Genomic DNA, 26,633 nt, shown 5'->3' on the forward strand with positions numbered 1-26,633 from the left:
ATGCATTTTGGGTCTCACTTTAAATTAGACCTCAAATTTTTTCAGACCCATATAATGTGTAATATGAAATAAATCATTTTCGTCTTTGGTAAATTTACCAAGGGCTATAGTCATAGTGATCCTTGTATTCACCTACTTCAACCATTTTCGGACACCTCGTAGCATTTCTGAACGTTCTAGGCTTTTATCATTTCTGTATGATTTGATTTCTCGTAGATTGCCCCTTTTTTTGACTTTTGAATGGGTTCCAAATAGAAAAATCATTTATTAATCTATAACCTGCCCTAGTTTAATCCATGAACTCAACTTGGTTATCTTATCCCTTTTTATTCTTAATAACTGTCTAAATCATGAATTGTCTTCTGACCCAACAATCAGATAGATGAATTTTAGAATTGTTCAAGAAACAAGTGATCGCTTTTCTTCATACCAATAAATCCCGGACATATTCTTTTCGTTTCATCAATTAATCTTAGTCTTGAATCCCGCTGAAGAGGAAAAATTAATAAATATGTTTATTTATTCTTCTAATATATATATATATATATATATATATATATATACATATAAATTTTCATCATCATTGTATTGTTTCTCTTTCACCCACCTCAAATTTCTGGTACCTAATACGCCACCAAAAACAATTGCTGTTTTTTTTTTTTTTTTTTTGTCAACGAAAAAAAAAACATTTATAAGGCTTGTTTCTTCGTCTCTCATTTACTCTGTCTCTGTCAACTTATGGTCTTTACGTTGAGGAGGGAGAAATGAAAAAAAATGTCCACCAACCTGAATGTACGTCACTGATGACAGAATTTCATATATCTTAACTCTTGCATTCGTTGAATGTTAACCGACCAACCATATAATATGCATGCATACGTAGACCCCCAACAAAGACTCCACAACCAACAAGTCGACCCAACCAACCATATAGTATATATGTACACGTAGACCCCCAACAAGGTCACCAAAAATCACAAAGACGACCCAACGAACATAGTATAGATGTAATTATGTATACGTAGACCCCCAACAAACACCACAACCCACAAAGTGAAGGCAATTGAACAGAACAAACTCCTTGTGATTTCAAATTTTTTTGATCACTCGATCACTTTTCAAATTAGCTCATACACTAATACACAAATATACAATGTCTAAAGAAATACCAGTTGCAGAAGAGCAAGCAGGGAAAGCCTATGGATGGGCCGCTAGAGATTCCTCAGGAATTCTCTCTCCGTTCCACTTCACTAGGAGGTATTTGATTTACTTTTTCATGTCAACTTTACACTGATGATCAAATTTGTTCATCTAATAATATCGTAGTTTTTAACTTCATCGACTCTGGAGTTCATTTTTGACAATATGCACTGGCATAATATTTGGTGGAAAATTTGGTGACTCTAGCATTAAGTAGTACATCATTACAAGTTCACCGGTAACACATTTGTGTGTGTGTGTGTTTTTACTTGCAGAACTACTGGTAGTAATGATATCAGCATGAAGATACTCTATTGCGGTATTTGCCACTCAGATCTTCTCTTCGCTAAGAATGAAATTGGAATGACTATCTATCCCATTGTCCCAGGGTACGTAGGTCCGTTACTTATTTTATTTTCTTAATCAATTTATTACTCATTACTTTTTACTTAACTAGTAAATGTATGCATTTACTTTGTTTAGGCATGAGATTGTAGGCGAAGTGACGAAGGTTGGGTGCAATGTCACAAAATTCAAAGTAGGAAACATAGCTGGAGTTGGGTGCATGGTGGGTTCATGTCGCTCATGCGATAACTGCACACAGGACTTTGAAAATTACTGCTCTAAAATTGTATGGACCTACAATGAACACTATGAAGACGGCTCGAGAACCTTTGGTGGATACTCCGACAAACTAGTAGTCGATGAACAATTTGCCGTCCGAATCCCAGATAACTTGTCGTTGCAAGGTACTGCTCCCATGCTCTGTGCCGGGATCACAGTGTACAGCCCAATGAAATACTTTGGACTCATGGAACCTGGTAAACACTTGGGGGTTGTAGGGCTTGGTGGCCTTGGTCATATGGCCGTGAAGTTTGCAAAAGCTGTAGGAGCAAAGATGACTGTAATAAGTACTTCTCCGAATAAGAAGAAGGAAGCCATGGAACACCTTGGTGTGGATGAATTTCTGATTAGTCATGACCAGGAGCAATTGCAGGTGTACATTTGACCTTTTTCATCTAACCAGAATTCACCTTTTTTTTTTGTTTGATAGTAAAACCAACTAAGGCGGTACTTAAAACTCCGAACTTTCATTAACCGTGTTTAATTAAAGTCCAACAACATAACATCTTTAACTGCACGACAAGATTCTTTTTTTCCTTTGTACATGTGTCGTACCAATTTGTGTTTATTACTTACAAGTAATTACATGAAATTAGGCTGACATGGGTTCAATGGACGGTATCATCGATACAGTTTCAGCCCCTCACTCTCTCTCGTCATTGATTGAGTTGTTGAAGACCAATGGAAAACTAATTTTGGTGGGTCTTATCGTACAACCTCCTGAACTTCCAGTTTTCCCCTTAATATTGGGTAAGTTCATTTTATTTTGTAAGACTTTGGATGCGGTCCTTAACTAATATTCTTGTTGGTTTTCAGTTTTGTATCAAAGTTCTGACATTAATGTAATAATGTATTTTTATGTAGGTTACTATATTTTTAAATTAAACTTTGAAAATTTTAGTTGTGGGAATAAAAATATTGGGATTAAGTACCCTTTTATTGTCATTCCAAATTGGTATCAATCTTTTTAAACATTCCAAACAAGTACCCAATCTATTGAAAAAGTTACACCCGTTATGCCCTAGTTAAAAATCTGTTAAATTAACTAGGTTACTTTGTCTTCAAAATAATAGAAGGTTATGAAAGCATAGACTTCATCACCTAACGGTCACCACCACCCCATCATGCCATCACCTCCGAACCCAACGCAAAACCACAAACTCTACCCTACAACTCAAGTCCCCAACATCGAGAAGAAGGTCATGAAGGTTGCTAAAATGGTATGAACTATCATGGTGCAACTACCATCATCTTCACCACCCACAAGAAGAACTGGAAACCTTACGAGCTGAGAATTAACAAATGAGGAAATCACATGAGCAGAAACAAGCTTCTTGAAACCTTATCTGAATTATTGACCTTGTTCTTTGTTAAGAGATTACCCTTATAATATAATTTTAGATTATTGGGTTCCATATTATATAATCCATGTTTGAAATTTTAGATATTAATGCAACTAATATTAATGTTGACCATCGTATACCCAAGTTGGTGGGTTTTGAATATTCTTTGTTTGAAAAATTAATTGGTGCTTAGCGGATGTAACATTTTTAATAGGTTGGATACATATTTGGAATGTTTAAAAAGGTTGAGACCAATTTGAAATGACACAAAAAAGTTGGGAAGTTTTAAGTACTTAATCCAAAATATTAATATATAAATTATATTTTCCATACATACAATATATATAAGTATATAAAAACATGGGTACTTTCTTCAAAACCACATAAAAGAATATTAATAGATATGAAGCTCAATAACAGTAGTAAATTTCTTTGATTAAATTTGACATGGAAACATTCTCAAGTCAACGAAAAATAATGTACCAATCTAAATTTAAAAAATGGATTAGAAAAAAACAATTGAATGGATTTTATGTAAAAGAATATGGATACAATTTATATTTAAAATGGTACATTACATATTATTAACCAAAGTTAGTTAAAAGAAAGGTAGTTAGAGTTGAGGTTGTTAAGAAGGATAAGATGGTAATTGAGTAAGGAGGTTAGAGGGTAATATTGTATTTGTGATTGTGACTTGTTAGTACATATAGCCACTTAGTCTTCCATAGAATGTAAGAAAGCTTTTGTGAGACTTCTTCACTTTACTAAGAAATCTGAGAACCATTTCTACTCTTCTACTTCACTCATATTCTTTGTAGTTTTAGAGTCATATTTCTGTTAACATTGTATCATCGCCGGTCTTGGTTTGTCGCCATTTCCGATCCTGAAGAAATCTTCCGCTGTTATTCGTTGTGGGCTCTGGGCGATCAGAGGTCAGACGACTGGGTTTCTGGCGTTTGGAATCGCACAGGCTTCAGATTTTGGCGATTTTGCGTTGTGTATCAGGTGACATTGTTTCTGTTCGTAATGCAATAGTATGTGGATGTTATGAAATCGTGATCAGTGTGTTTTGTATGAGATCTGGGTTTGGTTTTGTTTTCGTTCTTGATCTGTTGCTTTCAGGAAGTATCATTCTTTCTATGTATTCTTTCTGTGTTTCTTGGAGTATCATTCTCTAAGAATTGACGTCTGTGTTGAAGAAAGCTTCTTGCTTTTCTGGATCTTGGAGTATCATTCTCCTATGCCATTGTGAATCTTGGAGTGTTAGTCTCCTCAGAAATCAAGATTTGAGTATTTCTTGGTGTGCATTTGTTTGTTGTGTGATATTCTTACTGCATTGGTGTCTAGATATGGCGTCTTCATCGTTTAAAGTCGAGAATTTACTGGGAATGTTAACTATCAAGTTACGGGATGATAATTTTGTCAAATGGGCGTTTCAATTTCAGGCAGTTCTTAAAGGCTATAAACTTTTTGGCTATTTTGATGGTTCAATAGGGTGTCCATCGAAGTATGTGGTTAATACAGAATCAGGGATAACAGCTGAGGTTACATCGGGTTATGTTGAATGGGAGTCGATGAATATGGCGTTATTAAGCTTGTTACTGGCAACTCTTACAGATGAGGCTATGAAGTATGTTTTGGGGTGTAGAACTGCATTTGAGGCTTGGAATAATCTGGTGGATAGGTATGCATCAGTTTCTAAGTCTAGGGTGAATCATCTTACAACTGAGTTGCATACTATTCAAAAGGGTACAGATACTGTTGATAAATATCTGTTGCGATTGAAGAATATTAGGGATCAATTGACTGCAGCTGGTGAGTTAATTTCTGATAATGACATTATAATTGCTGGCTTGGCAGGTTTGCCTAAGGAGTATTCTGTTATAAGAACTGTGATATTGGCTAGGGAGTCTTCTATTACTTTAAAAGAATTCAGGGCACAGTTGTTGGGTGCTGAGAAGGAAATTGAGGGTGAGATAAACTTGTTGTCTCAAAATATGTCAGCTTTGTATGTTCATAGTATGCATTCTTCTGGTGTAGGATCTTCCTCTGGGTCTGGTTCCACATCTCATTCTGCAGAGCATAGCCATATTCCTTCCACTACTGGGGGCACTATAACTCAGTCTCTTTATCCTGGAACTGCCCCACCAGTCCCTTCTGCATCACAACCATACTTGCAGCCATTTCCTCAGCATTTTTCCCAACCATTTCCTCCTGATCCTTCAGCGTTTTATCCACCATCTTATGGTTTTGGTTTTATGAGTCCTAATACTGGTCCACGGCCTCAGTTTGGACATAAGTCGTTCCATGGGTCAAGCTACAGAGGTCATAACAATTTCAAGTCAACTGGTGGGTCTAAAGGCAAATCTTTTAACTCTGGTAGTTCTTCTGGGTTTCCAGCTACTACTGCAAGACAGAATGGGTCTAATGTGTGGTCCGGAAACACTGATACTCAATCTAATGTGGTGGTTGAATGTCAGATATGTAATAAACGGGGCCATACTGCAGTGAACTGTTTTCGAAGGAATTCAACTATGCCATCCCCAGGTTTCATTGTTGAGTGTCAGATATGTGGCAAGAGGGGGCATTCTGCTCTTGAATGTTATCACAGAAGTAACTATGCTTATCAAGCCCAACCACCACCTCCTTCTTTCAATGCTATGGTTGCACAACATTCAACAGAATTTAGTCCTAATGATGCTTGGATAGTTGACTCTGGAGCTTCTCATCACATCACTGCAGATGTTGATTCTCTCAGTCAAGTTACACCATTTCAAGGTTCCGAAACCATAACTGTTGGCAATGGCACAGGGTTATCTATTGCTAATACTGGTTCCACAATTCTGAAAACTAAATCTAGTGATCTTGTTCTTAATAATGTGTTGCATGTTCCACTTATTTCCAGAAGTTTATTATCTGTACAACAACTTTGTGCTGATAACCATAGCTGGTTCATCTGTGATGACTGTGAGTTCTTTGTGCAGGACAAGAAGACAAGGGAAATTCTGTACCAAGGAAAGAGTAGACCAGGACAATTATTTCAAATTCCTGTGGTCAAGAGTTCAAAGGGAGTGCACTCTGCAGTTCAGCAGTCATCTGGTTTTCTTGGACAAATGGTCAAATCCAGTCTCTGGCATCAAAGAATGGGTCATCCTACAAATGAAGTAATAGCTGTGATGTTGAAACAGTCTGGTATTTCAGTTGATGTAGATGCTAAGAATAGTATATGTACTCAGTGTGTCAAGGGTAAAATGTCAAGACTTCCCTTTTCTTCTAGGATTGATAAATGTACCTCTCCTTTTGAGAAGGTTCATACAGACATTTGGGGACCATCTCCTGTAAAGTCCTCAGAAGGATATAGATACTATGTAACTTTTCTTGATGAATACACACGGTACACTTGGATTTTCCTACTGTGCAATAAATCAGATTTCTTTTCTGTGTTTGTCAACATTTACAATTTCATTCATACACAGTTTGGATTATCTATCAAATGTATACAGTCAGATGGGGGTGGAGAGTATGTCAGTCATTCATTTAAAACCTTTCTTGGTACAAAAGGGATAGAACACCTGCTCTCATGTCCATATACCCCCCAACAGAATGGTTTGGTTAAACGGAAGCATAGGCACATTGTAGAGACTGCAATCACTTTACTGATCACAGCTCAGTTACCAATTGAGTTCTGGTATTTTGCATGTGCCCATTCTGTTTTCCTTATCAATAGAATGCCATGCAAGTCTAATTCTATGGAGTCTCCTTATTATAGACTTTATACTAAACATCCTGATCTTAAGTCCTTGAAAGTGTTTGGTTGTGCTGTATATCCTTGGTTAAGGCCATATAATGCTCACAAGTTGCAGTCAAGGTCTGAAATGTGTGTTTTTTTAGGCTATTCAATGGGATACAAAGGGGTGGTTTGTTATAACCCAATAAATCGAAAGTCTATCATCTCCAGACATGTGATATTTGATGAGACTATGTTTCCTTACCTGAATCTTTCAAAGTCAGAACCTGAAGTACAGTCTGCTAATACCAATTTTCGATCTGTGCCTGTGGTTATTCCTGCACCTATGCCTATGAGCCATTCAGTTGAGCACACTATATCTTCTAATGTTTCTCCTCATGAATCTGGTTCTTTGCATCAAGACTCAGAAGTACAGGAATTTGAAATCCCTTCTGCATCAACACTTAGGGCTAGTTTGGTATTGCTGTGCTTTGAAAAAAAGTTGCTTCTGCTGTGCTGTGAGAATAAGCAGCTGTGAAATAAAGCAGTAGAGTGTTTGGTAAACTTTTTTGTAAAAGTGTTTTTGAAAAAAAAAGCAGTATTATAGTGTTTGGTAAACTTTTATGTAAAACAGATGTGAAAAAAAGCCGATTTTTCAAAGCTAGGTTTTGCAGCTTCTTGTTTTTGGCTTTTTTTCACCCAAAACTGTGAAAAAAAGCTGAAGCTGAATGTTTACCAAACACAAAAACAGCTCCCAGCTTTTTTTGATACCAGCTTTTTTCATAATCACCTCAGTACCAAACCAGACCTTACTCTTTCCCCTTCATCTAGTACAGTTCCCTTGCTTCCTGTCTTAGATCCTACACAACTACAGGTAATTCTTCCTTTATCCCCTTCTAATGATTTGGCTAGTAATGGTGATGTATCCACTGTCCCTACTGGAATTCAAACAAGACTCAAAACAGGGGCTATATAAAGAAAGGATTATTCTACTTTTGTTGCACATTTTCCTGAATTGTCTTCTCTGCAACTGGACTCTGCTTTGGTCTTGAATACTTCCATGGATTCCTGTGGTTTTTCTTTCCTTGCTCACATTGGAACAGTTGAAGAACCAACAAACTTTAGAGCTGCATCTACTGTTCCTCAATGGCAACATGCAATGCAGGAGGAATTTGATGCTTTAAAGGCTCAAGGGACTTGGAAACTAGTTCCTCTTCCATCAAATAGGGAAGTTATTGGGAGTAAATGGGTGTATAAAGTCAAAAGGAAGTCAGATGACACCATTTCAAGGTACAAAGCACGATTGGTGGCCCAAGGATTCAGTCAACATGAGGGCTTGGACTACTCTGAGACATTCAGTCCAGTGGTCAGGCATACTACAGTCAGGGTCATTCTTGCTTTGGCAGCACACTTTCACTGGCATTTGAGGCAATTGGATGTCAAGAACGCTTTTCTTCATGGTGACCTTGAGGAGGAAGTATATATGAAGCAGCCACAGGGGTTTGTTGATCCTACATCTCCACATCATGTTTGCAGATTGGTTAAGTCCTTGTATGGTCTCAAACAGGCACCACGGGCCTGGAATTCCAAATTCACAAGCTTTCTCCCTGCACTTGGGTTTCACACTGCTTTATTTGACTCTAGTTTGTTTGTGAAGGTTGATGATGGGGATGTTATTCTCCTTCTTCTCTATGTTGATGACATTATTCTCACAGGCTCATCCTCATCTAAGATTCAATCTGTTGTCACTGAACTTGCTGAAGTGTTTGAATTAAAGGATATGGGCAGATTAACATATTTCTTGGGATTACAAATTCACTATAAGGCTGATGGTTCGTTACTGGTCACACAGTCACATTATGCTAAGGAGTTACTCAAGAAAGCAGGGATGGAGACTTGTAAATCCACATCAACCCCATCTAAGCCTCATTCTCAGTTACTTGTACATGAAGGCACTCCTTTAGCTGATCCTACTCATTATCGTAGTATTGTAGGAGCCCTTCAGTACCTTACCTTCACTTGTCCTGATATTGCTCATTCTGTTAATGTTGTGTGTCAGTATATGGCTAATCCCACAGATATGCACATGCATCTGGTGAAGCGCATCCTGCGATATCTGCAGGGCACTTTGGACTGTGGTTTAACATATACCAGATCCTCTGATTTTACCATTGTTGCATATTCTGACTCTGATTGGGCAGCAGATATTAATACACGAAGGTCTATTACTGGTTTTGTTGTGTTTCTTGGATCGAATCCTGTCTCATGGCAGTCCAAGAAACAAGCTACTGTTTCTCGAAGTTCAACCGAAGCTGAATACAAAGCTTTAGCTCACTGTGCTTCTGATGTATATTGGATACGGTCACTACTCAGAGATGTGCATCAGTTTCTTCCACTCCCACCTAAACTTCATTGTGATAATCTTTCTGCTTTGGCTCTGTGCTCAAATCCAGTATTCCATTCTCGGATCAAACATTTGGATACCGATTTCCATTTTGTTCGGGAAAAAGTCCAGAAAGGTGACATTTCTGTACATTACATACCAACTGATGAGCAGGTTGCAGATGTTTTTACTAAGGGTCTTCACAGTCCAATCTTTGTCAAACACTGCCTTCATCTTACTCTGGGTGCTGTCAAGACAAGGGTGCTCCGTAGTTCTCAATCTCTGTTGGCATCCGCGAGTAGTGCAGATTCATCACAGGGTCAGGACATCTTCCAACCATAGCTCGGGCCTTTCCCCAGCTATGTTTGAGGGGGGAGTATTAACCAAAGTTAGTTAAAAGAAAGGTAGTCAGAGTTGAGGTTGTTAAGAAGGATAAGATGGTAATTGAGTAAGGAGGTTAGAGGGTAATATTGTATTTGTGATTGTGACTTGTTAGTACATATAGCCACTTAGTCTTCCATAGAATGTAAGAAAGCTTTTGTGAGACTTCTTCACTTTACTAAGAAATCTGAGAACCATTTCTACTCTTCTACTTCACTCATATTCTTTGTAGTTTTAGAGTCATATTTCTGTTAACACATATAACAAATTGGTATATTAAAGATTAAAAATTTTAGGAATGGATACATTTAAGATTAAAAAATTGAAAAGGTTTTGATAAAAGCAGCCACCCTTGAAAGAGTGCGTAATAGCTCACTGATCGAGCACTCTTGCGCCCCCTCACAGCCCAGGCACAACGACGCAATTATCAGGGGCGCGCTCTACCACTGAGCTAATAGCCCGCCGTGCGGGCTTCCCGCTGGGGGCCCGCTATGCCAAAAGCGAGAGAAACCCCATCCCTCTCTTTCCTTTTTTACGCCCCCACGTCGCCACACGGGAGGGACATGGGGACGTAAAAAAGGGGATCCTATCAACTTGTTTCAACAGTGGCAAAGATTGCCCACTTCACTTCGCTTCACTTCCACCTCACTTCGTTTACTTCGTAACCTCATGTTTACACAAAATGTTGTTGTTAAGGAATTCCCACTATCATCCAAGGCACATTAGCATGGCGTACTTCTCCTGTTCGAACCGGGGTTTGAAACCAAACTTCTACTCAGGAGGATAGATGGGGCGATTCAGGTGAGATCCAATGTAGATCCAACTTTCTATTCACTCGTGGGATCCAGGCGGTCCGGGAGTCCCACTGACTGACTATATAGGAGAGAGTACAAAGGATCGAACAACCGATAATAGAACAACCTATTCTTGGACAAACTCCTACGGGAGGCAGCAGTGGGGAATTTTCCGCAATGGGCGAAAGCCTGACGGAGCAATGCTATTTGCTTATAGATCTTGTTTGTGCTCCACGAAGGGATGGACCAAGCCAATATTCCTACTTTCCTTTCTTTCTTGGGATTGGGATCTTTGTAGAAAGGCAGGCTGTCACGATTGAATGATAGAGTAGAGTGGGTCGCTTACTTAAACCTAATGAGTACAAACTTATTCTAATTTTATTTTATTTTATCTTGGAAATGTTTTGAATCAAAAACTAATTAGGAGCTTAATAAAGGTGTGAGTAATAAAACCCTAAATCACTTACTAATTTTTATTTTAAATAATTATGTAACTGATGTGTAAAGTCATTATTTTAAATAAAGGAAAACTAATAAAAATGGTTTGAAAACTTCGAGTTTTAACGATAAGGACAAAATAAAGGGTAAATAGAATATTACCAGGATTGACTTTTTAGTGTAAACATGTGGTTTTTTGTTAAATTGAACAGTACCAGGAGCTTTTCATTAAAGTTCCCTTTAAATAATTATGTAACTATATAATAAGGTCTCATTCAATGAGCATTAATAACTAGGGACCGGATACTAATTTTTCCTTTTACTTTCCCCCCAGACTAGTTTTGCTAACATTTTTTTCTTCTTTTTTTCTATTTTTTAATTTTACTATTATTAGGGAGAGGTGGGAGAGTTTAAAACTATTACAATAACTTAGAGGGGGCAGGGTGGGGGCGAGGGGGAGTTTCAAACCCGGGACGCATGGGTAGAAACCCAACACGCTATCTACTAGGATATTGGATCACATGCAAACATTTTTTTCCTATCATTTTTTTCTTGGCTTATTTTCAGCTACGCCACTGGAACTCAATTTTGATCTCACTTCCCCTGTAACTCAAAAATCACTACTTTACTCTCTAAAACTTAAAATTCGTTCTACTTTACCATGTTTCCGTTTCTTTTGTCAAATAGCCGTTAAAGTTGCTGACGTGATGGGTAAAATGTAATATCATAGGCTTATTTTTTGTTAGGCCCCCCTGAAACTCGATTTGGTCTCACTTTATCTCCTAGAACTCGATTTTGATCCCACTTTACCCCCTGAAACTCAAAAGTCAGCATTTTGTATTCTCCACTATGAATTGTTGAATGTTAACACATATTGGAGATAAATTTGATTATAAATCTCCAATATGCGTTAATATTCAACAGTAAAAAAACATTAAGTTTAAAAGAAGAAATGAAGGATTGAAATTTTTTCTGGTTGCTGTGTTTGAGTTGCTTGCAGAGATCTAGGAAAAAATATATTTGATTAGCTTTGTGCACCCAAATCAGACTCATATAATGAAATTTACTCCAATTCCATGGATAACAAATCAATCTTAGAGAAAGAGGTAGTAAAAGGGAGAAGTTCAAAGCAACTTTCGTATGCACACTCAGGTTGCTTTGAATCTTGCTTGCTTCTTTTTATTTCACATATGCATTTTTCAATCCACATCAGCATATTTGAAGGTTTTTGTATGGAATTAACAAAGTTAAAGCAATGTGGAGCGAATTTTGAGTTTCATGGAATAAAATGACGACTTTTGAATTTTAAGGGGCAAAGTGAGATCAAAATCGAGTTTCAAGAGTGTAGCTAAAAATAAGCCTTTCTTTTTCTTCTAATTAGTCCAAACTCCATATCGATATATATCTAAGAGAAATGTTATCTGATGAATCTCTGATAGGGAGGAAGCTTATTGCTGGTAATACAATTGGGGGGATAAAAGAGACACGAGATGATAGATTTTGCCGCAAAGCATAATATCACAGCGGACGTGGAAGTTATTCCGATGGATTACGTCAACACCGCCCTTGAAAGAGTTTCCAAGGCTGACGTTAAGTACCGCTTTGTCATTGATGTGGCAAACACTTTGAATTCTCCATATTGATAAATCAACAGATCCTCGGAGTTCTTAGCACCTTCGCGGCCCACTGTTTGTAAATAGGCCACCAAGTTATGTACAATTGGAAATAAGGATTTTTTTTATGAACATTGCTAGAATGTTTTGATCTTAAGTTCATACATCACAGATGAATAATGCATATATGTTTTTCAGTGTTTGAGTGAATTTATTGGAATGGTTTCTTATTGGTTTCACGCTAGAAAATTCACATCACAAACATAACTAAACCAGTATCACTCTACTTAAGCTTTGCTTGTGTAATTTATCTATTTTTTTAGTGCTTGCTATCAAGCCTAAGCTTGGCTTGCTTCTAATAAGATTCAAGCTTGATAACACACTCGAGTTATTTCGAGCTATTTTCTAGTATAACTTGTTCACTCTTGAAAGAAAATTCACAACTTGTCAGCACATTTTAATAATAGAATAAACGAGCCGAACATAAACATGGGTTTTTTTTTTTTTTTCATGAATAATGCTTCGACAATCCAAATAGGAGCCGATATCGGTGCAAGCTCGAGTTGTTTTGAGCCATGTATATCCTAAAAACCAGTCAGTACTTTACATTAAAATTATTATTTAAAATAGTCGAACATTTGTACATACCAAAAATCTATCAAAGAACAATTTGTTTATGATCATCATCTGCCTTGTTTATGATCATCATCTGCCATTAGGCAAATCAGTTTGTAATTTGCAGTAAGTTTTAATAAAAACTTATTTTAAAAATCTATCTGCATCTCATTAATTTTAATTCATTATTTTCATGAATATATCACTTATGTTTAACTTAATCTTATGTTTTCTTGTTATTGTTGATCATCCATGGATATATATTCCGTTTCAATCAGCCTCAGCTCTTTCTGATCTATTATATTGAAATGCTACTCTGTTTCTATGCATTTTATTTCCGCACTCTTGATTCCATGGACGGCTTTGCCGTCTGCTATTAGTTCCTAGTTTCGCCCCACATATATATATATATTAAATGTTTCACCATTCATTGTATTCTTTCACCCACCTCAAATTTCTGGTACCTAGTATACAACCAAAAGCAAGGCAAAAAAAAAACATATACTTGTTTTCTTCGCCTCTCCTCCACTTTTTCTCTGTCAGCTTATGGTTTCGGTTGAGTAGTGAGAAATAAAAAAATGTCCTCCAACCTGAATACACGTCACTGCCAACTCTGACAATTTCATATGAGTATCTTAACTCTTGTATTCATCGCAGGTTAACACAACCAACCGTACACTGTATATAATATGTGTGTATATATGTACACACACATGTAGACCCCCGAATAAAGACACCACAACCCACAAACTCAACGCAATTGAACAGAAAACACTCTTGGTGATTTCAAAATTTTTCGATCACTTGATCACCTTTGAAATTAGCTCTCTACACAGATACACTATCTTAAACACACAATGCCTCAAGAAATATTAGTTGCAGAAGAGCAAGCAGTGAAAGCCTATGGATGGGCCGCTAAAGATTCCTCGGGAATTCTCTCTCCATTCCACTTCATTAGGAGGTATTCATGTCGGCCATACACTGATCATCAAAATTTGTTCATCAAATAATATCGTAGTTTTTTCATTGTTGCCGACTTTAGAGTTAGTTTTACAATTTCTACTAGCATAAATATTTGGCTTACTCTAGCATTAATTGGTGTATCAGATACAAGTTTCATCGGTAACATGTTTGTGTATGTGTGTGTATTTTTACTTGTAGAACTACTGGTAGTAATGATATCAGCATGAAGATACTCTATTGTGGCATTTGCCACTCGGACCTTCACTTAGCTAAGGATGAAATGGGACTGACTATCTATCCCATTGTCCCAGGGTACGTACGTCTATCACTTAATTTATTATCTCAATCAATTTATTACTTGTTACTTTTTAGTTAACAGGAAGATATCCATCTTGGACCAAGGTAGGTCAGGTGACCCTCTGCTCAGTAATTCTCCACAGAAGAGCTGGGTGATGCCCTTTGAAAATTGGAAGTTTTAACGAAATACTCCCGATACTTTTCACTTTTAACGAAAAACCACATTTTTACCTTTTCCTGATACTGTTCACTATACCTTTATTTGTCTTTTTTCATTAAAACTAATGTTTTTTTGGACTTGTTAGTTTTCTTTTGAAATTTTGATATTCTCTTTCAAAATTTGAGATGCTCTTGAAAGCTGCCCTCCAACTGCTCGACGAATTGCCTCTATAGACATTGAGCAGGATAGCTACTAGCCTCATGCCTTTTATGTGTTGCTATGGCATCTGTCGATAGGCTTACTTGGCATAAGTTGGTCTCTATTGGCATGCTCGTTCAAAAGCTATTGATATTAGTCGACAAGCTCGTTTGGAAGTTGTTGGCATCTATCGACAAATGTGCAGTAATGGCCTCGGGCCTATCAAGGCTCGATGAAATGCTAATTTGCATGTTATTCCGTCCAATAAAATTTGTGCGCTGCAGGCATTATTCTTACTGATCCCAAAAATAATATTTCCGGGATCTGCTACTGCTAGTTAATATATTCATTTTTATCATACTTTTTGTAGGCATGAAATTGTAGGGGAAGTGACAAAGGTTGGTAGTAATGTCACAAGATTCCAAGTAGGAGACATAGCTGGAGTTGGGTGCATGGTGGGTTCATGTCGCTCATGCGATAACTGCACACAGGACTTGGAAAATTACTGCCCTAAAATTGTATGGACCTACAACAAACACCAAGAAGACGGATCGAGAACCTTTGGTGGATACTCTGACAAACTAGTAGTCGATCAACACTTTGCCGTCCGAATCCCAGATAACTTGCCGTTGCAAGGTACTGCTCCCATGCTCTGTGCCGGGATCACAGTGTACAGCCCGATGAGATACTTTGGACTCATGGAGGCTGGTAAGCACTTGGGGGTTGTAGGGCTTGGTGGCCTTGGTCATATGGCCGTGAAGTTTGCAAAAGCTGTAGGAGCAAAGGTGACTGTAATAAGTACTTCTCCGAATAAGAAGAAGGAAGCAATGGAGCAACTTGGTGTTGATGAATTTCTGATTAGTCACGACCAGGAGCAATTGCAGGTACACATTTGACTTTTTTCGTGTAACCAGAACTCACCTTTTGTTTTGGTCAATTGGAGATTTGATAGCAAAACCAACTAAGCCGGTTGTAAAACTGCAAACTTTCATCAACAGTGTTTAATTCGAGTCCAACAACGTACCATGTTAAACTGCATAGCAAGATATTTGTTTTGTCCTTTATATATGTGTCGTACGAAATTTGTGTTTATTACATACTTACATGTAATTACATGAAATTAGGCTGCCATGGGTACAATGGACGGTATCATCGATACAGTTTCGGCCCCTCACCCTCTCTTGTCCTTGACTGAGATGTTGAAGACCAATGGAAAACTAATTCTGGTGGGTGCTCCAGCACAACCTCCGGAACTTCCAGTTTTCCCCTTAATGTTGGGTAAGTTCATTTTATTTTCCCCCAAGCTAGTTTTGCTAACAATTTTTTCTTCTAATTAATCCAAACTCCATATCGATATATATCTAAGAAAAAAAATTATCTGATGAATCTCTGATAGGGAGGAAGCTTATTGCTGGTAGTGCAATTGGGGGAATGAAAGAAACACAAGAGATGATAGATTTTGCCGCAAAGCATAATATCACAGCGGACGTCGAAGTTATTCCGATGGATTACGTCAACACCGCCCTTGAAAGAGTTGCCAAGGCTGATATTAAATACCGCTTTGTCATTGATGTGGCAAACACTTTGAATTCTCCATATTGAACAATCAACAGATTGGAGTTCTTTGCACACCTTCGCAGCCCACTATTTGGAAATAGGCCACCAAGTTATGTAGACTTGGAAATAAGGATTAATTTTATGAGCATTGCGAGAATATTTTGATCTTAAGTTCATACTACAAAGTTGAAGGATGTATTTTGAAGTGTTTGTGTGAATTTATTGGAATGATTTCTTATTCGTTTTACGCAAGATGATTCATTAGCACGAGCCGAACTAAACCGAATATCACTCTATCTAAGCTTTGCTTGTGTAATTTATTTTTTTATTTTATTTTTTTGTTTCTTTTAGTGCTTGCTAGCAAGCTAAGCTTCGCTTGCTTCTTATAAGATCCAAGCTTGATAACAAACTCGAGTTATCTTCTAGTATAACTTGGTTCACTCCTTTAACGTACATCCTCATCTAACCACCAATTGCTATGTGTGGAGCTTTATCATAGAAGCCTCGTTGACTTAGAGGCGGAAATATATCTCATATATAAGTCGTATTGCACTTTGTCAAATGCTCGATGTGGAACTCTATTCTCCAATAGAAATGATGTCAAGTTAGTGGAGAAGGACTTTATTCTAACTTGAGAATGAGGAAATATTGTCCCCTATAAAATTATTGTCGACGATTCGGTATCCATCGCCATTAGACTTATTTCTGGTAATGCATTAACTAACTATTATAAAGAATGATTTGGTTCAACTTCTTTTTTTGGGTGATATCCTTAATTTTCTATTATGCTTGTCCTATCTTAATAAGGTAAGTTTGAATAGTAGGGGAGAGAACTTAGAAAAGAACCGATTAAACCAAATGCTATATGAACCATTACAACATGCAACATGAACAGCCTCAGGTCAAACAACTTGACCTACGTACTGTGCTAAATTGGAAGCTTTAACTGTAATCACTCTCTCACATTAAACACAAGAGCACCTTCTATAAGCATTAAAGGCAAGTGAAAGATATTTGCAAAAGAAACATTCAAGTAGAGTTTTGCAATCATTCGACCTCGCATGCCTTTGTAATTCTCATGAAGATATCGGATCCCTAACTTGAACTCAATTGCTTAGTACTTCAAGTCCCTCACACAAACATAGCCTGAGAGCTCTTGACTATTAATTAATAGGGCAATTCTCACTTAACTACCCTTAAGTGTCGCCAAAATAGAACTTTGCTACACTTACTTTTTTTAATCTCACGTTCATACCTAAAGTTTGATTTTTCTGCCACTTAATTTGATAATTCTACTAGCCTACCTATTAACTTTTCTGTTAACTGATGACATTGTAGGATATTGGCCCATTAATTCTCACTTGACTACTCTCACGTATCGTGAAATTCGCACTTTTCTACCCTTAGTTTTTTTTTCATCTCACTTTTATACCTAAAATTACTTTTTGCTCCCAGATTCATACTTTCATTAGCTTGGGCGTCAAGGACTTTGTTAAAGCATGTGTTATGTAGCACTTGACTAAACGATGACTATGCAAAAATGTGGCACTGTGGCCCCACATAGACGTGTGAAACAATTAAAAAAACGAAAATGTTTTTTTTTTTTTTACAAAATAAAAAAATAATAAAAATGTCAATTTTTTTTGCGTAAATTGGGATTTTGTCATGGCAGCATATTCTGCTCTTAAGTTTTTTGTACACCTTGCGGGGTTCACAGTACTACGTTTCTGCACAATCAACATCCATTCAACGAGTAACATGGCGCTTGGACCACAGTGCCACATTTCTGCACAGTTATCTTACAATCAAGCACCACATGACACTTTGATGGAGTCTCTGATGCCCAAGCTAACGAAAGTTTGAATTTAGGAGCTAAACTTAACTTTAGGTACAAAAATGAAACAAAAAAAAAAAAAAAAAAAAAAAAAAAAAAAAAAAAACTAAGGATAGCAAAGTGTGAATTTCACGATACTTGAGAGTACTAAATGGAGAATTAATGGGCCAAAATCCTACCACGTTATCAGTTACTAGAAAAGTCAACGACCAGGCTAACGGAAGTATCAAAGTGGCAGAAAAATCAAACTGTAGGTATGAAGGTGAGATGAAAAAAGTAAGTGTAGTAAAATGTGATTTTGGCGAAACTTGAGAGTAGTAAATTGAGAATTACTTTAATTAATAATTATCATCTATTGGTTAGTATTCAAATAAGTTAATTTGGCCCACTGTCAATGTAACATCCCACATTGACCAACGGAGAGGGGATGATTTGCCTATAAGTACATGCCCACCTCCATATAGCACAAGGCCTTTTGGGGACTCACTGACTTCGGATTCCATCGGAACTCCGAAGTTAAGCGAGTTCGGGCGAGAGCATTCCCAGGATGGGTGACCCCCTGGGAAGTTCTCGTGTGAGTTCCTAGAAACAAAACCATGAGAGCGTGGTCGGGGCCCAAAGCAGATAATATCGTGCTACGGCGGAGTCAAGACTAGGATGTGACAGTCAATATGTCGAGGGTAAACTATTGTTTAACCCCTTAAACTATCACCCTAGTTGAAATTAACCACTTAAACTATTCGTCTATTGGACCATGCATTTGAATTATACCTGTAATTTTGATGTATCTCCCGTCCATGGTGGTAGAAGAAAGATACATATGGTTGCAGATAACAAGGTATTTAAAACAAATTTGTTGAACAAATGAAACTTCTGAACTGGCAGCACAAGTTTTATATGGAACTTCTGAACCGGATGCACAAGTTTTACATAGTGCAGACTAACTACTGGTGATTTTAACATCTTTAATTTATAGGATGTGACAGTTCTGTATATGCTACTCAACCTAACCACCAAAAACCAATGAAGTTACAATTATACATAACTTCTAGATTGCAAATAAAAATAAATGGACATAATACATATACACTTCAATTTGAAGAAATTAGAAGTTACAGAGTACTCATGACGGCTACAACTAATTTTGAAATAATTTCCAATGATGATTTGACATGGAACTTTACTAATTTCAGAATTTTGGTGCTTTCAAGCAATAGCTGAATTTTGAACATTACTAAAGATGAGAGCAAGGCCTGTAACAAAGAGTGAAGAACATTAGAGTCAACAAATCAAAGCTAAAGTGAATACACAATCTCAAATAGTCTCTTATTCCTTAAAAAAATTAATAAAGGGAAAGGAATTTAATTGCATATAGAGATAGAACCTTATATATCGAATGAAAAACTAAGCCCTCCCATAATTACTTAATTTCCATATTGCATTTTCAAAGATTAGCATATCCCAAACAATAGTCCCCTTGCATTCAAAATTAAAGAAAATAATTAGGGGCCTCAATTATTGTATCAAGCTTTAGAAATAGGCCAAATAGTTCTTTCATTCACGAATAGATTAAAGACAACTTTATACTCCAAGTCTGAATGAAAAATAGCAAATTGAAATATTTAATTTATTTTGGCAAAAAAAAAAAAAGGAAGAAAATAATGTTAAAGGATAAAGTAAGTAAACCTTATGTTTTATTCATCTTGTTCCTTATGACATGATGTTAGAACATATTAATATATCACATTCCTTGTATAAACTCCAGATTGTCCTTCAATGACACCATTTCTTACAAGGACCTTGGTTGTCTATGTAGAAACTCCTCTTGACAAAGCTACATAAAGTTGACCATGACAAAACACATGATTAGGGAGATAGACACTCACATATGGAATTGTTTGGCCTTGAGATTTGTTTATGGTCAGCGCAAAGCTTAATCTAACAAAAATTGTTGACATATAAAAGAGAATGGAAGCTTTATATTTTCCGAAGGCTATAAAGGAATGCGTGGTAGGAAGACTCTTGTGCCCTTGAAATGCTTAGTTTATATTTCAGCATCAATGAAATTCGGAAAGAATTGCTGGCATATCAACCTTATTCTATTGCATAACCCACTTTTTGGATCAATATTTCTAAGGAGCGTGATTGGTGCATCCAATTTCAATGTTAACTTATGAGCAGGTAAGCCACTTGGAGTTATAAAATTCAAAAATTATTGTTGACATAAGTTTTGAGGGTCATCGTCTACTCTATCAAAAGAGTAGTAAATGTGTTGTTCCCCAGGAAATGAGTTTAACACCACTTCATTTAACTTGTCAACATCCTCATTCCTTGGAGTAATGATAGCCCTATCAACCATGTATGAAATGTTGAAAGTATTCTCCTCTAAACTTGGAAATACAAAACCAATAAGTTGACCAATTGATTCATCACCATGCCAAGGAATAATCAATGAATATAGGATTCTGATTGTGGATGCAAATTTCTACCTCCTTACTCTTGGACAAAATTGCACCTACAAAACAAATAACACCTTAGGTCATGGCCAAGAGCCTCACGCGCCCATGATAAATTGTAGGGGGCGCGGTGGCTTTGGTCGAAGAACCTTCGATGTCAAAGTTATAATTTTAAGGGAAAAGTGTTTGGAGAATTTAGAGAGTTTAGCAAAAGAATTGGAATTGGGTTTTGGAGAGATTAAAGTAGTATTTATAGGGGTGTGGCCGACCCCTTTAGGATGAGGAAGACCGACAACTTGGTTGGTATTTTGGGTGAGGGTTTAGGGTTTAGGGTTTAGTAAAAACATCTGCCACTTGTTCTTCAGTTGAAATGTATTGAACTTTCAAATCACCCTTTTGAACTTTCTCTCGGACAAAATACTAATCCGTGTGAAGATGTTTTATCCGAGAATGAAACACAAGATTCAAAGTCAATGCTAAGGCAGAACGGTTATCACAATGCAAACATGGAGGTTCTGATATATTTTGATGAATGTCCTTTAGTGATGACCTTATCCAATACACATCTACAGCACAATGTGCAAGAGCTTTGTATTATGCTTTTGTTGAGCTCCTGGAAACAATGGTTTGCTTCTTTGATTGCCACAAAATCAGATTAGAACCTAAGAATACCACAAAGCCAGTTATTGACCTTCTTGTGTTAACATCTACAGCCCAATCTGAATCTGAATAGGCTAAAATGTTGAACTCAGAAGACCTAGTATACCTCAATCCACATGTCAAAGTTCCCTGTAAGTATCGCAGTAGTCGTTTGACCAAATGATAATGAAGCTCTGTAAGATTGGTCATAAACTGACACACCATATTAACCGAATGTGCAATGTCAGGTCTAGTAAATGTGAGATATTGTAAAGCTCCTACAATACTTCTGTAATAAGTTGGATCCGTAAATGGTGTACCTTCATTTACAAGCAACTGAGTATGTGGCTTAGCGGGTGTAGACGTAGGTTTGCAAGTCTTCATTCCTGCTTACTTGAGAAGTTCTTTTATATGCTTTGATTGGTTGACAAAACAAAGAACCATCTGTTTCATATTAAATTTATAGTCCCAAAAAATATATGAGCTGTCCTATATCCTTAAGATCAAATACTTTAGCAAGACTTGTAATTATAGACTGAACTTTTGTAGAATTGGACCCAATTAGGATAATATCATCCACATATAACAATAGCAATATAATATCACCACTGTCAACTTTAATAAACAAACTGGAATCAGACATTGATGTAGTAAACCCAAATGCAGGTAGGAAACCAGTAAACTTTGAATTCCAAGCTCTGGTAGCTTATTTAAGGCCATATAGGGATTTAACAAATCTGCAGACATAATTTGGGTACTTTGAATCGACAAAACCTTGTGGTTGCTTCATATAACCTCTTCTTTAATATCACTACGCAAAAATGCATTTTTGACATCTAATTGCTTAAGATTCCACCCATATTGAGCTGCTAGTGCCAAGATTAACCTCATAATTGTATGTCTCACCACAGGACTAAATGTTTCTGAGAAATCCAACCCTTGCTCTTAACTGAACCCTTGACCAACCAATCTTGCTTTGTATCTTGACACCGTACCATCATGATTCTTTTTAACTTTGTACACCCATTTACTCCCAATAATTGCCCTATCACATGGTGGAGGTACCAGTCTCCAAGTTCCTTATACCTTTAAGGAATCAAACTCATCTTGCATAGCATGTCACCATTGTTTAATCCTTAAAGCAATTCTATAACTCCTTGGTTCCTCAATCTCATGAACATCAGCCAAAAAAGAAAAACCATTGATCTTACATATAGGTTTTGTAGTATCCGTTATATCTGTCACCTGTAAAAAATGCAACTCTGGTAATGTAACAAGTAGTGATGCATAATTTTTCCTTGATATAGCACCTGTCTGTAATCTTGTTTGTATACCCGTAGCTGTTGTGACATTACGAGATGGATCCACAACACTATAAGAACCACTATGTATGGAAGAATATGGAGATATAGGAAGTAAAACTTGAAGTTGAGATGGATCCATGACACGAAGCAAGGGAGATATATCAATGTCTTGAGAAAGAGTATGGCCTAAAGAAGTCTTTTCTACAGTTGTACTTTGATCTTTCATAGTAGAATCCCTATCATTACCAAGATATGAAGAACTGATATTGAGTTCATTCACTGAGTAAATTGAATTTGTCAATGAGTCAATGTGAGTATCTTCATTCACAGTATGATTAGAAAATAGAATTGGAATAAACACAGTGGATGGTGCTGTTGAACTTGGCAAAGACTGTCTCACTGTTTTATCACACTGTTTCAAAAGAAATGGAAAGACAATTTCACCGAAAATCACATGCCTTGATATAATACACTTTCTGGTACTTATATTGTAATAGATAACACCTTTATACCCCCATAGAATATCCTAGAAATACACATCTTTCAGTTCTCACCTGCAATTTATTTGAATTATATGGTCGAAGCCAAGGATAAACTGCACTACTGAAAATCTTTAATGCAGTTAAATCTGGAAATTTGTCATATAACAACTTGTATGGAGAATTCATTGATAAAGACCGACACAACATTTTATTGATCAAGAACACAGAATGAGCACAAGCTAAATACCAAAATTTAGGAGATAACCCAGCAGTTGTCAACAATGTGATAGTTGTCTCAATAATATGTCTGTGTTTCCTCTCAGCAATTCCATTCTGCTGAGGGGTGTAAAGACAAGAGATCATTTGTTGTATTCCTTTAGATTTTAGAAAACCAGTAAAAGAGTTACTTGTATACTCTCCTCCACCATCACTCTGAAAGCATTTGATTCTTATGCCAAACTGAGTGACTATCATATGATAAAACTGTACAAAAATTGTAAACACATCAGACTTCTTGCACAGAGGATATATCCAAACATATCTTGTATATTCATCCACAAATGTTACATAACATATGTACCCTTCTAGAGATTTTACAGGTGACGGACCCTAAACATCTGAATGTATTTTTCCAAAAGGAATCAAACAATGAGTAACTCTAGAAAGAAATGGAATTCTGGACATTTTCCCTTTCAAACAAGGAGTACACTTACTATGATTCTTATTTATGGACACTTTTACATTTGACTGTTTTAACATTATAGACATTACTTCATGTGATGGATGCCTCAACCTTTGATGCCATACATTTGACTTGACTAGCTGACCAAGAAAAGCACCTGAATTCTGATAAACTGATTGCAAACCCTGAGACTGATGAACAATTGGTATATGAAACAATTCTTGTGGCCTACTGTTTCCTTGATACAATATCTCCCTTGTCTTCTCGTCCTGCATAAAGAATCGAGTTTCATCACAAATGAACCAACTTTCATTATCAACACACAATTGTTTAACAGATAACAGACTCTTAGCAATTTTAGCCATGTGTAATACATTCTTTAAAACAAGAGAATAAGACTTTGTGTTAAGAGATTTGAAGCCAATATTTTTTATTGACAATTTAGAGCCATTGCCAATAATAATCTTGTTAAAACCTTCAAATGGTTGCACTTGAGTTAGAGAATTGATATCTACAGTCATATGGTGAGATGCACCAGTATCCATAATCCAGGAATCATTTGGATAAGTTTATGGTGTTTGATGTGCTACCATGGCATTTAGAGATGGAAGTGATGGTTGTCCTTGGTCGAAGTAATTGCCCCTGTGAAAACACTCCAGAGCTGAGTGCCCTAGTCTTCAACATATCTGACATTCCAGGAAAAAAGCCTGAAAAGAAGATCCATTGTTCCTTTGAAAACAATTGACTAATGTATGACCCCTTTTGTTGCAAATCTGACACTCAATAACAACATTAGTTCTATTCTGAGTGTTACCAGACCAAGTACTACCATTATTGCCCTTAAATCCTCCAGTTTTAAACATTTTTCCTTTGTAGCCACCGGTATTTTTGAAATTGTTATTTCCCCTGTGTGTAGACCCAGTTGAAGGAAATCTTTGACCAGAATTATTTTTATTTCCCCTAACAAAACCATAACCATATGGCATTTGATTAAAAAATGGAGCTGGTTAAATCAATGCAAAACCAGGAGGAACATAAGCTTCTAGAGGAAATGGCATTTGAACTTGAGGCATTGAAACCTAAGGCATTAGAACTTGTGGCATTGGAACCTGAGGCATTGGAACCGGCGCAAAATTATAGTTATAAGCACCAGGAGTAATAATCCCTATAGTCACAGAAGGAGTATAATTGTGCCCTTGAGGATTTGAAGATGAACCAGAAGATCCAGAGGAAGTATTTGTAGAACTAGAACCTTAACCATAAAGAGTAGACACATTCTGTGGAAACAAAGACAATTCCCCTTCAAGTTCCTTCTCAGCCCCAAAAAGTTGAGCTCGAAATTCTTTCAAAGTAATTGATGATTCTCTTGCTAAAAGAATAGTCCTAATAATAACATACTCTTTTGGTAAACCAACTTAACCAGCTATCATTACAACATTGTCAGATACAAATTCCCCTACAACACTAAGTTGTTCTCTTATACTTTTCAATTTCAACAAATACTTATCTATAGAATCAGACCCATTTTGAATAGTATGGAGCTCTGTCTTCAGATAATTCACCTTAACTTAGACACAGACGCGTACCTATCAACTAGATTAGACCAAGCTTCACTTGCAGTTCTACAACCAAGCACATATTCCATAGCTTCATCAGACAACGTTGCTAACAGCAAGATACGTAAAGCCATGTTAGTCAATTCCCATTCAAGAAAAGCTTGTGTTACTTCCTTAGTTACCCCAATTTTCGTATTGATTTCATATCTCAATGGACACACAGTAGTACCATCAAAATGACCAAATAGCTTGTAACCTTTCAAAACAGCCATAAACTGAAAAGCCCATTTCAAGAAATTATCATCTTTCAATTTTATCGTAACCATACCCAAGAAATTCTCCACCTTGATTATTGAACTGGACATTCTCACCAATCTCCTAACGAAAATACTCCAAGATTATACTGTAATTATAATAACACTATCCCTCAACACACTGGAACACCAATTTCAAGAAAGACTAAAACTTTCTTAATCTTCAAGAAAGAATGAAAGTTCCTTGACAGTACTGCAATCTGAATTCAACATAAACTCCTAATTCATTCAATTATTCAACACACAAAGATAACAACTTCAAGAAAGAATGACACTTACTTAACAAAACTGCAATCTGAATTCACAAAATCACAAAACTCTGAACAACTAACTCAAACCATTCAACTATTCGTAGAAACCAACTATTTACAGAAAGCACACATCTCCAGATTCAACCACAAATTACATACACCAATTACCCAAAATGCAATAAAATCCCATACTGAACTACGAACAAGCAGCTGAATTACAAAATATGAAAGAAACAATATCACCTATGGCAATGATCTCAAAAGCCTTCAAGAACTCAGATAATTCCCAAAAAATTCTTCACAGACAACCCCCACAACTTCTTCACAAAACCCAGATGAGAACCGACCTTCAAATGTAGTAATCGCGAACAGAAAATCGTAGAAGACCATGAAAGTAGCTGACGCACGCCAAGGATTGGTATGGTGATGAACCTTTCCAGCGATGATACCATCATAACTATTCAATAGAGTTGTGCAAATGAGCAGAAGAAAGAAAGAGTTTAGAGTGTGTGAGTGTAGAGAAAAAGAGAGGAAGTAAATCTTTTGATTTCTTGTATTGAATGCTAACTGACTCTTACACTATGGTTATATACTAACCATTGTTACAACTGCAAATGTCTATGTTGCCTTTCAACTAACTACAATCATAACTAACTGTGACAAGTGTCATCATCTTAGCATAGTTATTAACCTCGTGGAGAGGATTTGATGAGGATGGATGAAATAGGTTTAAAAATAAATACCTATTTGGGCATTTTTGACTTGATTGTGGGATGATTGTCCACTGCTCGCGCGTAGGAATTCTAGTGTGCCTTGAGGTTA

The 26,633-nt window shown here is 36.7% G+C and overlaps 1 protein-coding gene and 1 pseudogene across 2 annotated transcripts; both read left to right on the plus strand.

Annotated features, from left to right (window-relative positions):
- Positions 1-976: 976 nt before the first annotated feature.
- On the plus strand, positions 977-12,742 carry LOC137721001 (putative mannitol dehydrogenase; annotated as a pseudogene). Its single transcript, XR_015965246.1, has 5 exons — positions 977-1,257; positions 1,476-1,589; positions 1,684-2,197; positions 2,421-2,574; positions 12,330-12,742. The product of XR_015965246.1 is annotated as a putative mannitol dehydrogenase (transcript).
- A 1,085-nt stretch (positions 12,743-13,827) lies between these two features.
- LOC137721089 (putative mannitol dehydrogenase) lies at positions 13,828-16,540 on the plus strand. Its single transcript, XM_068460205.2, has 5 exons — positions 13,828-14,079; positions 14,280-14,393; positions 15,107-15,620; positions 15,861-16,014; positions 16,133-16,540. Exons 1-5 carry the CDS (start codon positions 13,976-13,978, stop codon positions 16,336-16,338), a joined length of 1,092 nt encoding a protein of 363 aa, XP_068316306.1. The 5' UTR covers positions 13,828-13,975; the 3' UTR covers positions 16,339-16,540.
- Positions 16,541-26,633: the final 10,093 nt, after the last annotated feature.

Source organism: Pyrus communis, chromosome 1 (genome assembly GCF_041283825.1).
Source record: "Pyrus communis isolate YQ-2024b chromosome 1, ASM4128382v1, whole genome shotgun sequence".
Lineage (NCBI taxonomy): Eukaryota > Viridiplantae > Streptophyta > Magnoliopsida > Rosales > Rosaceae > Pyrus > Pyrus communis.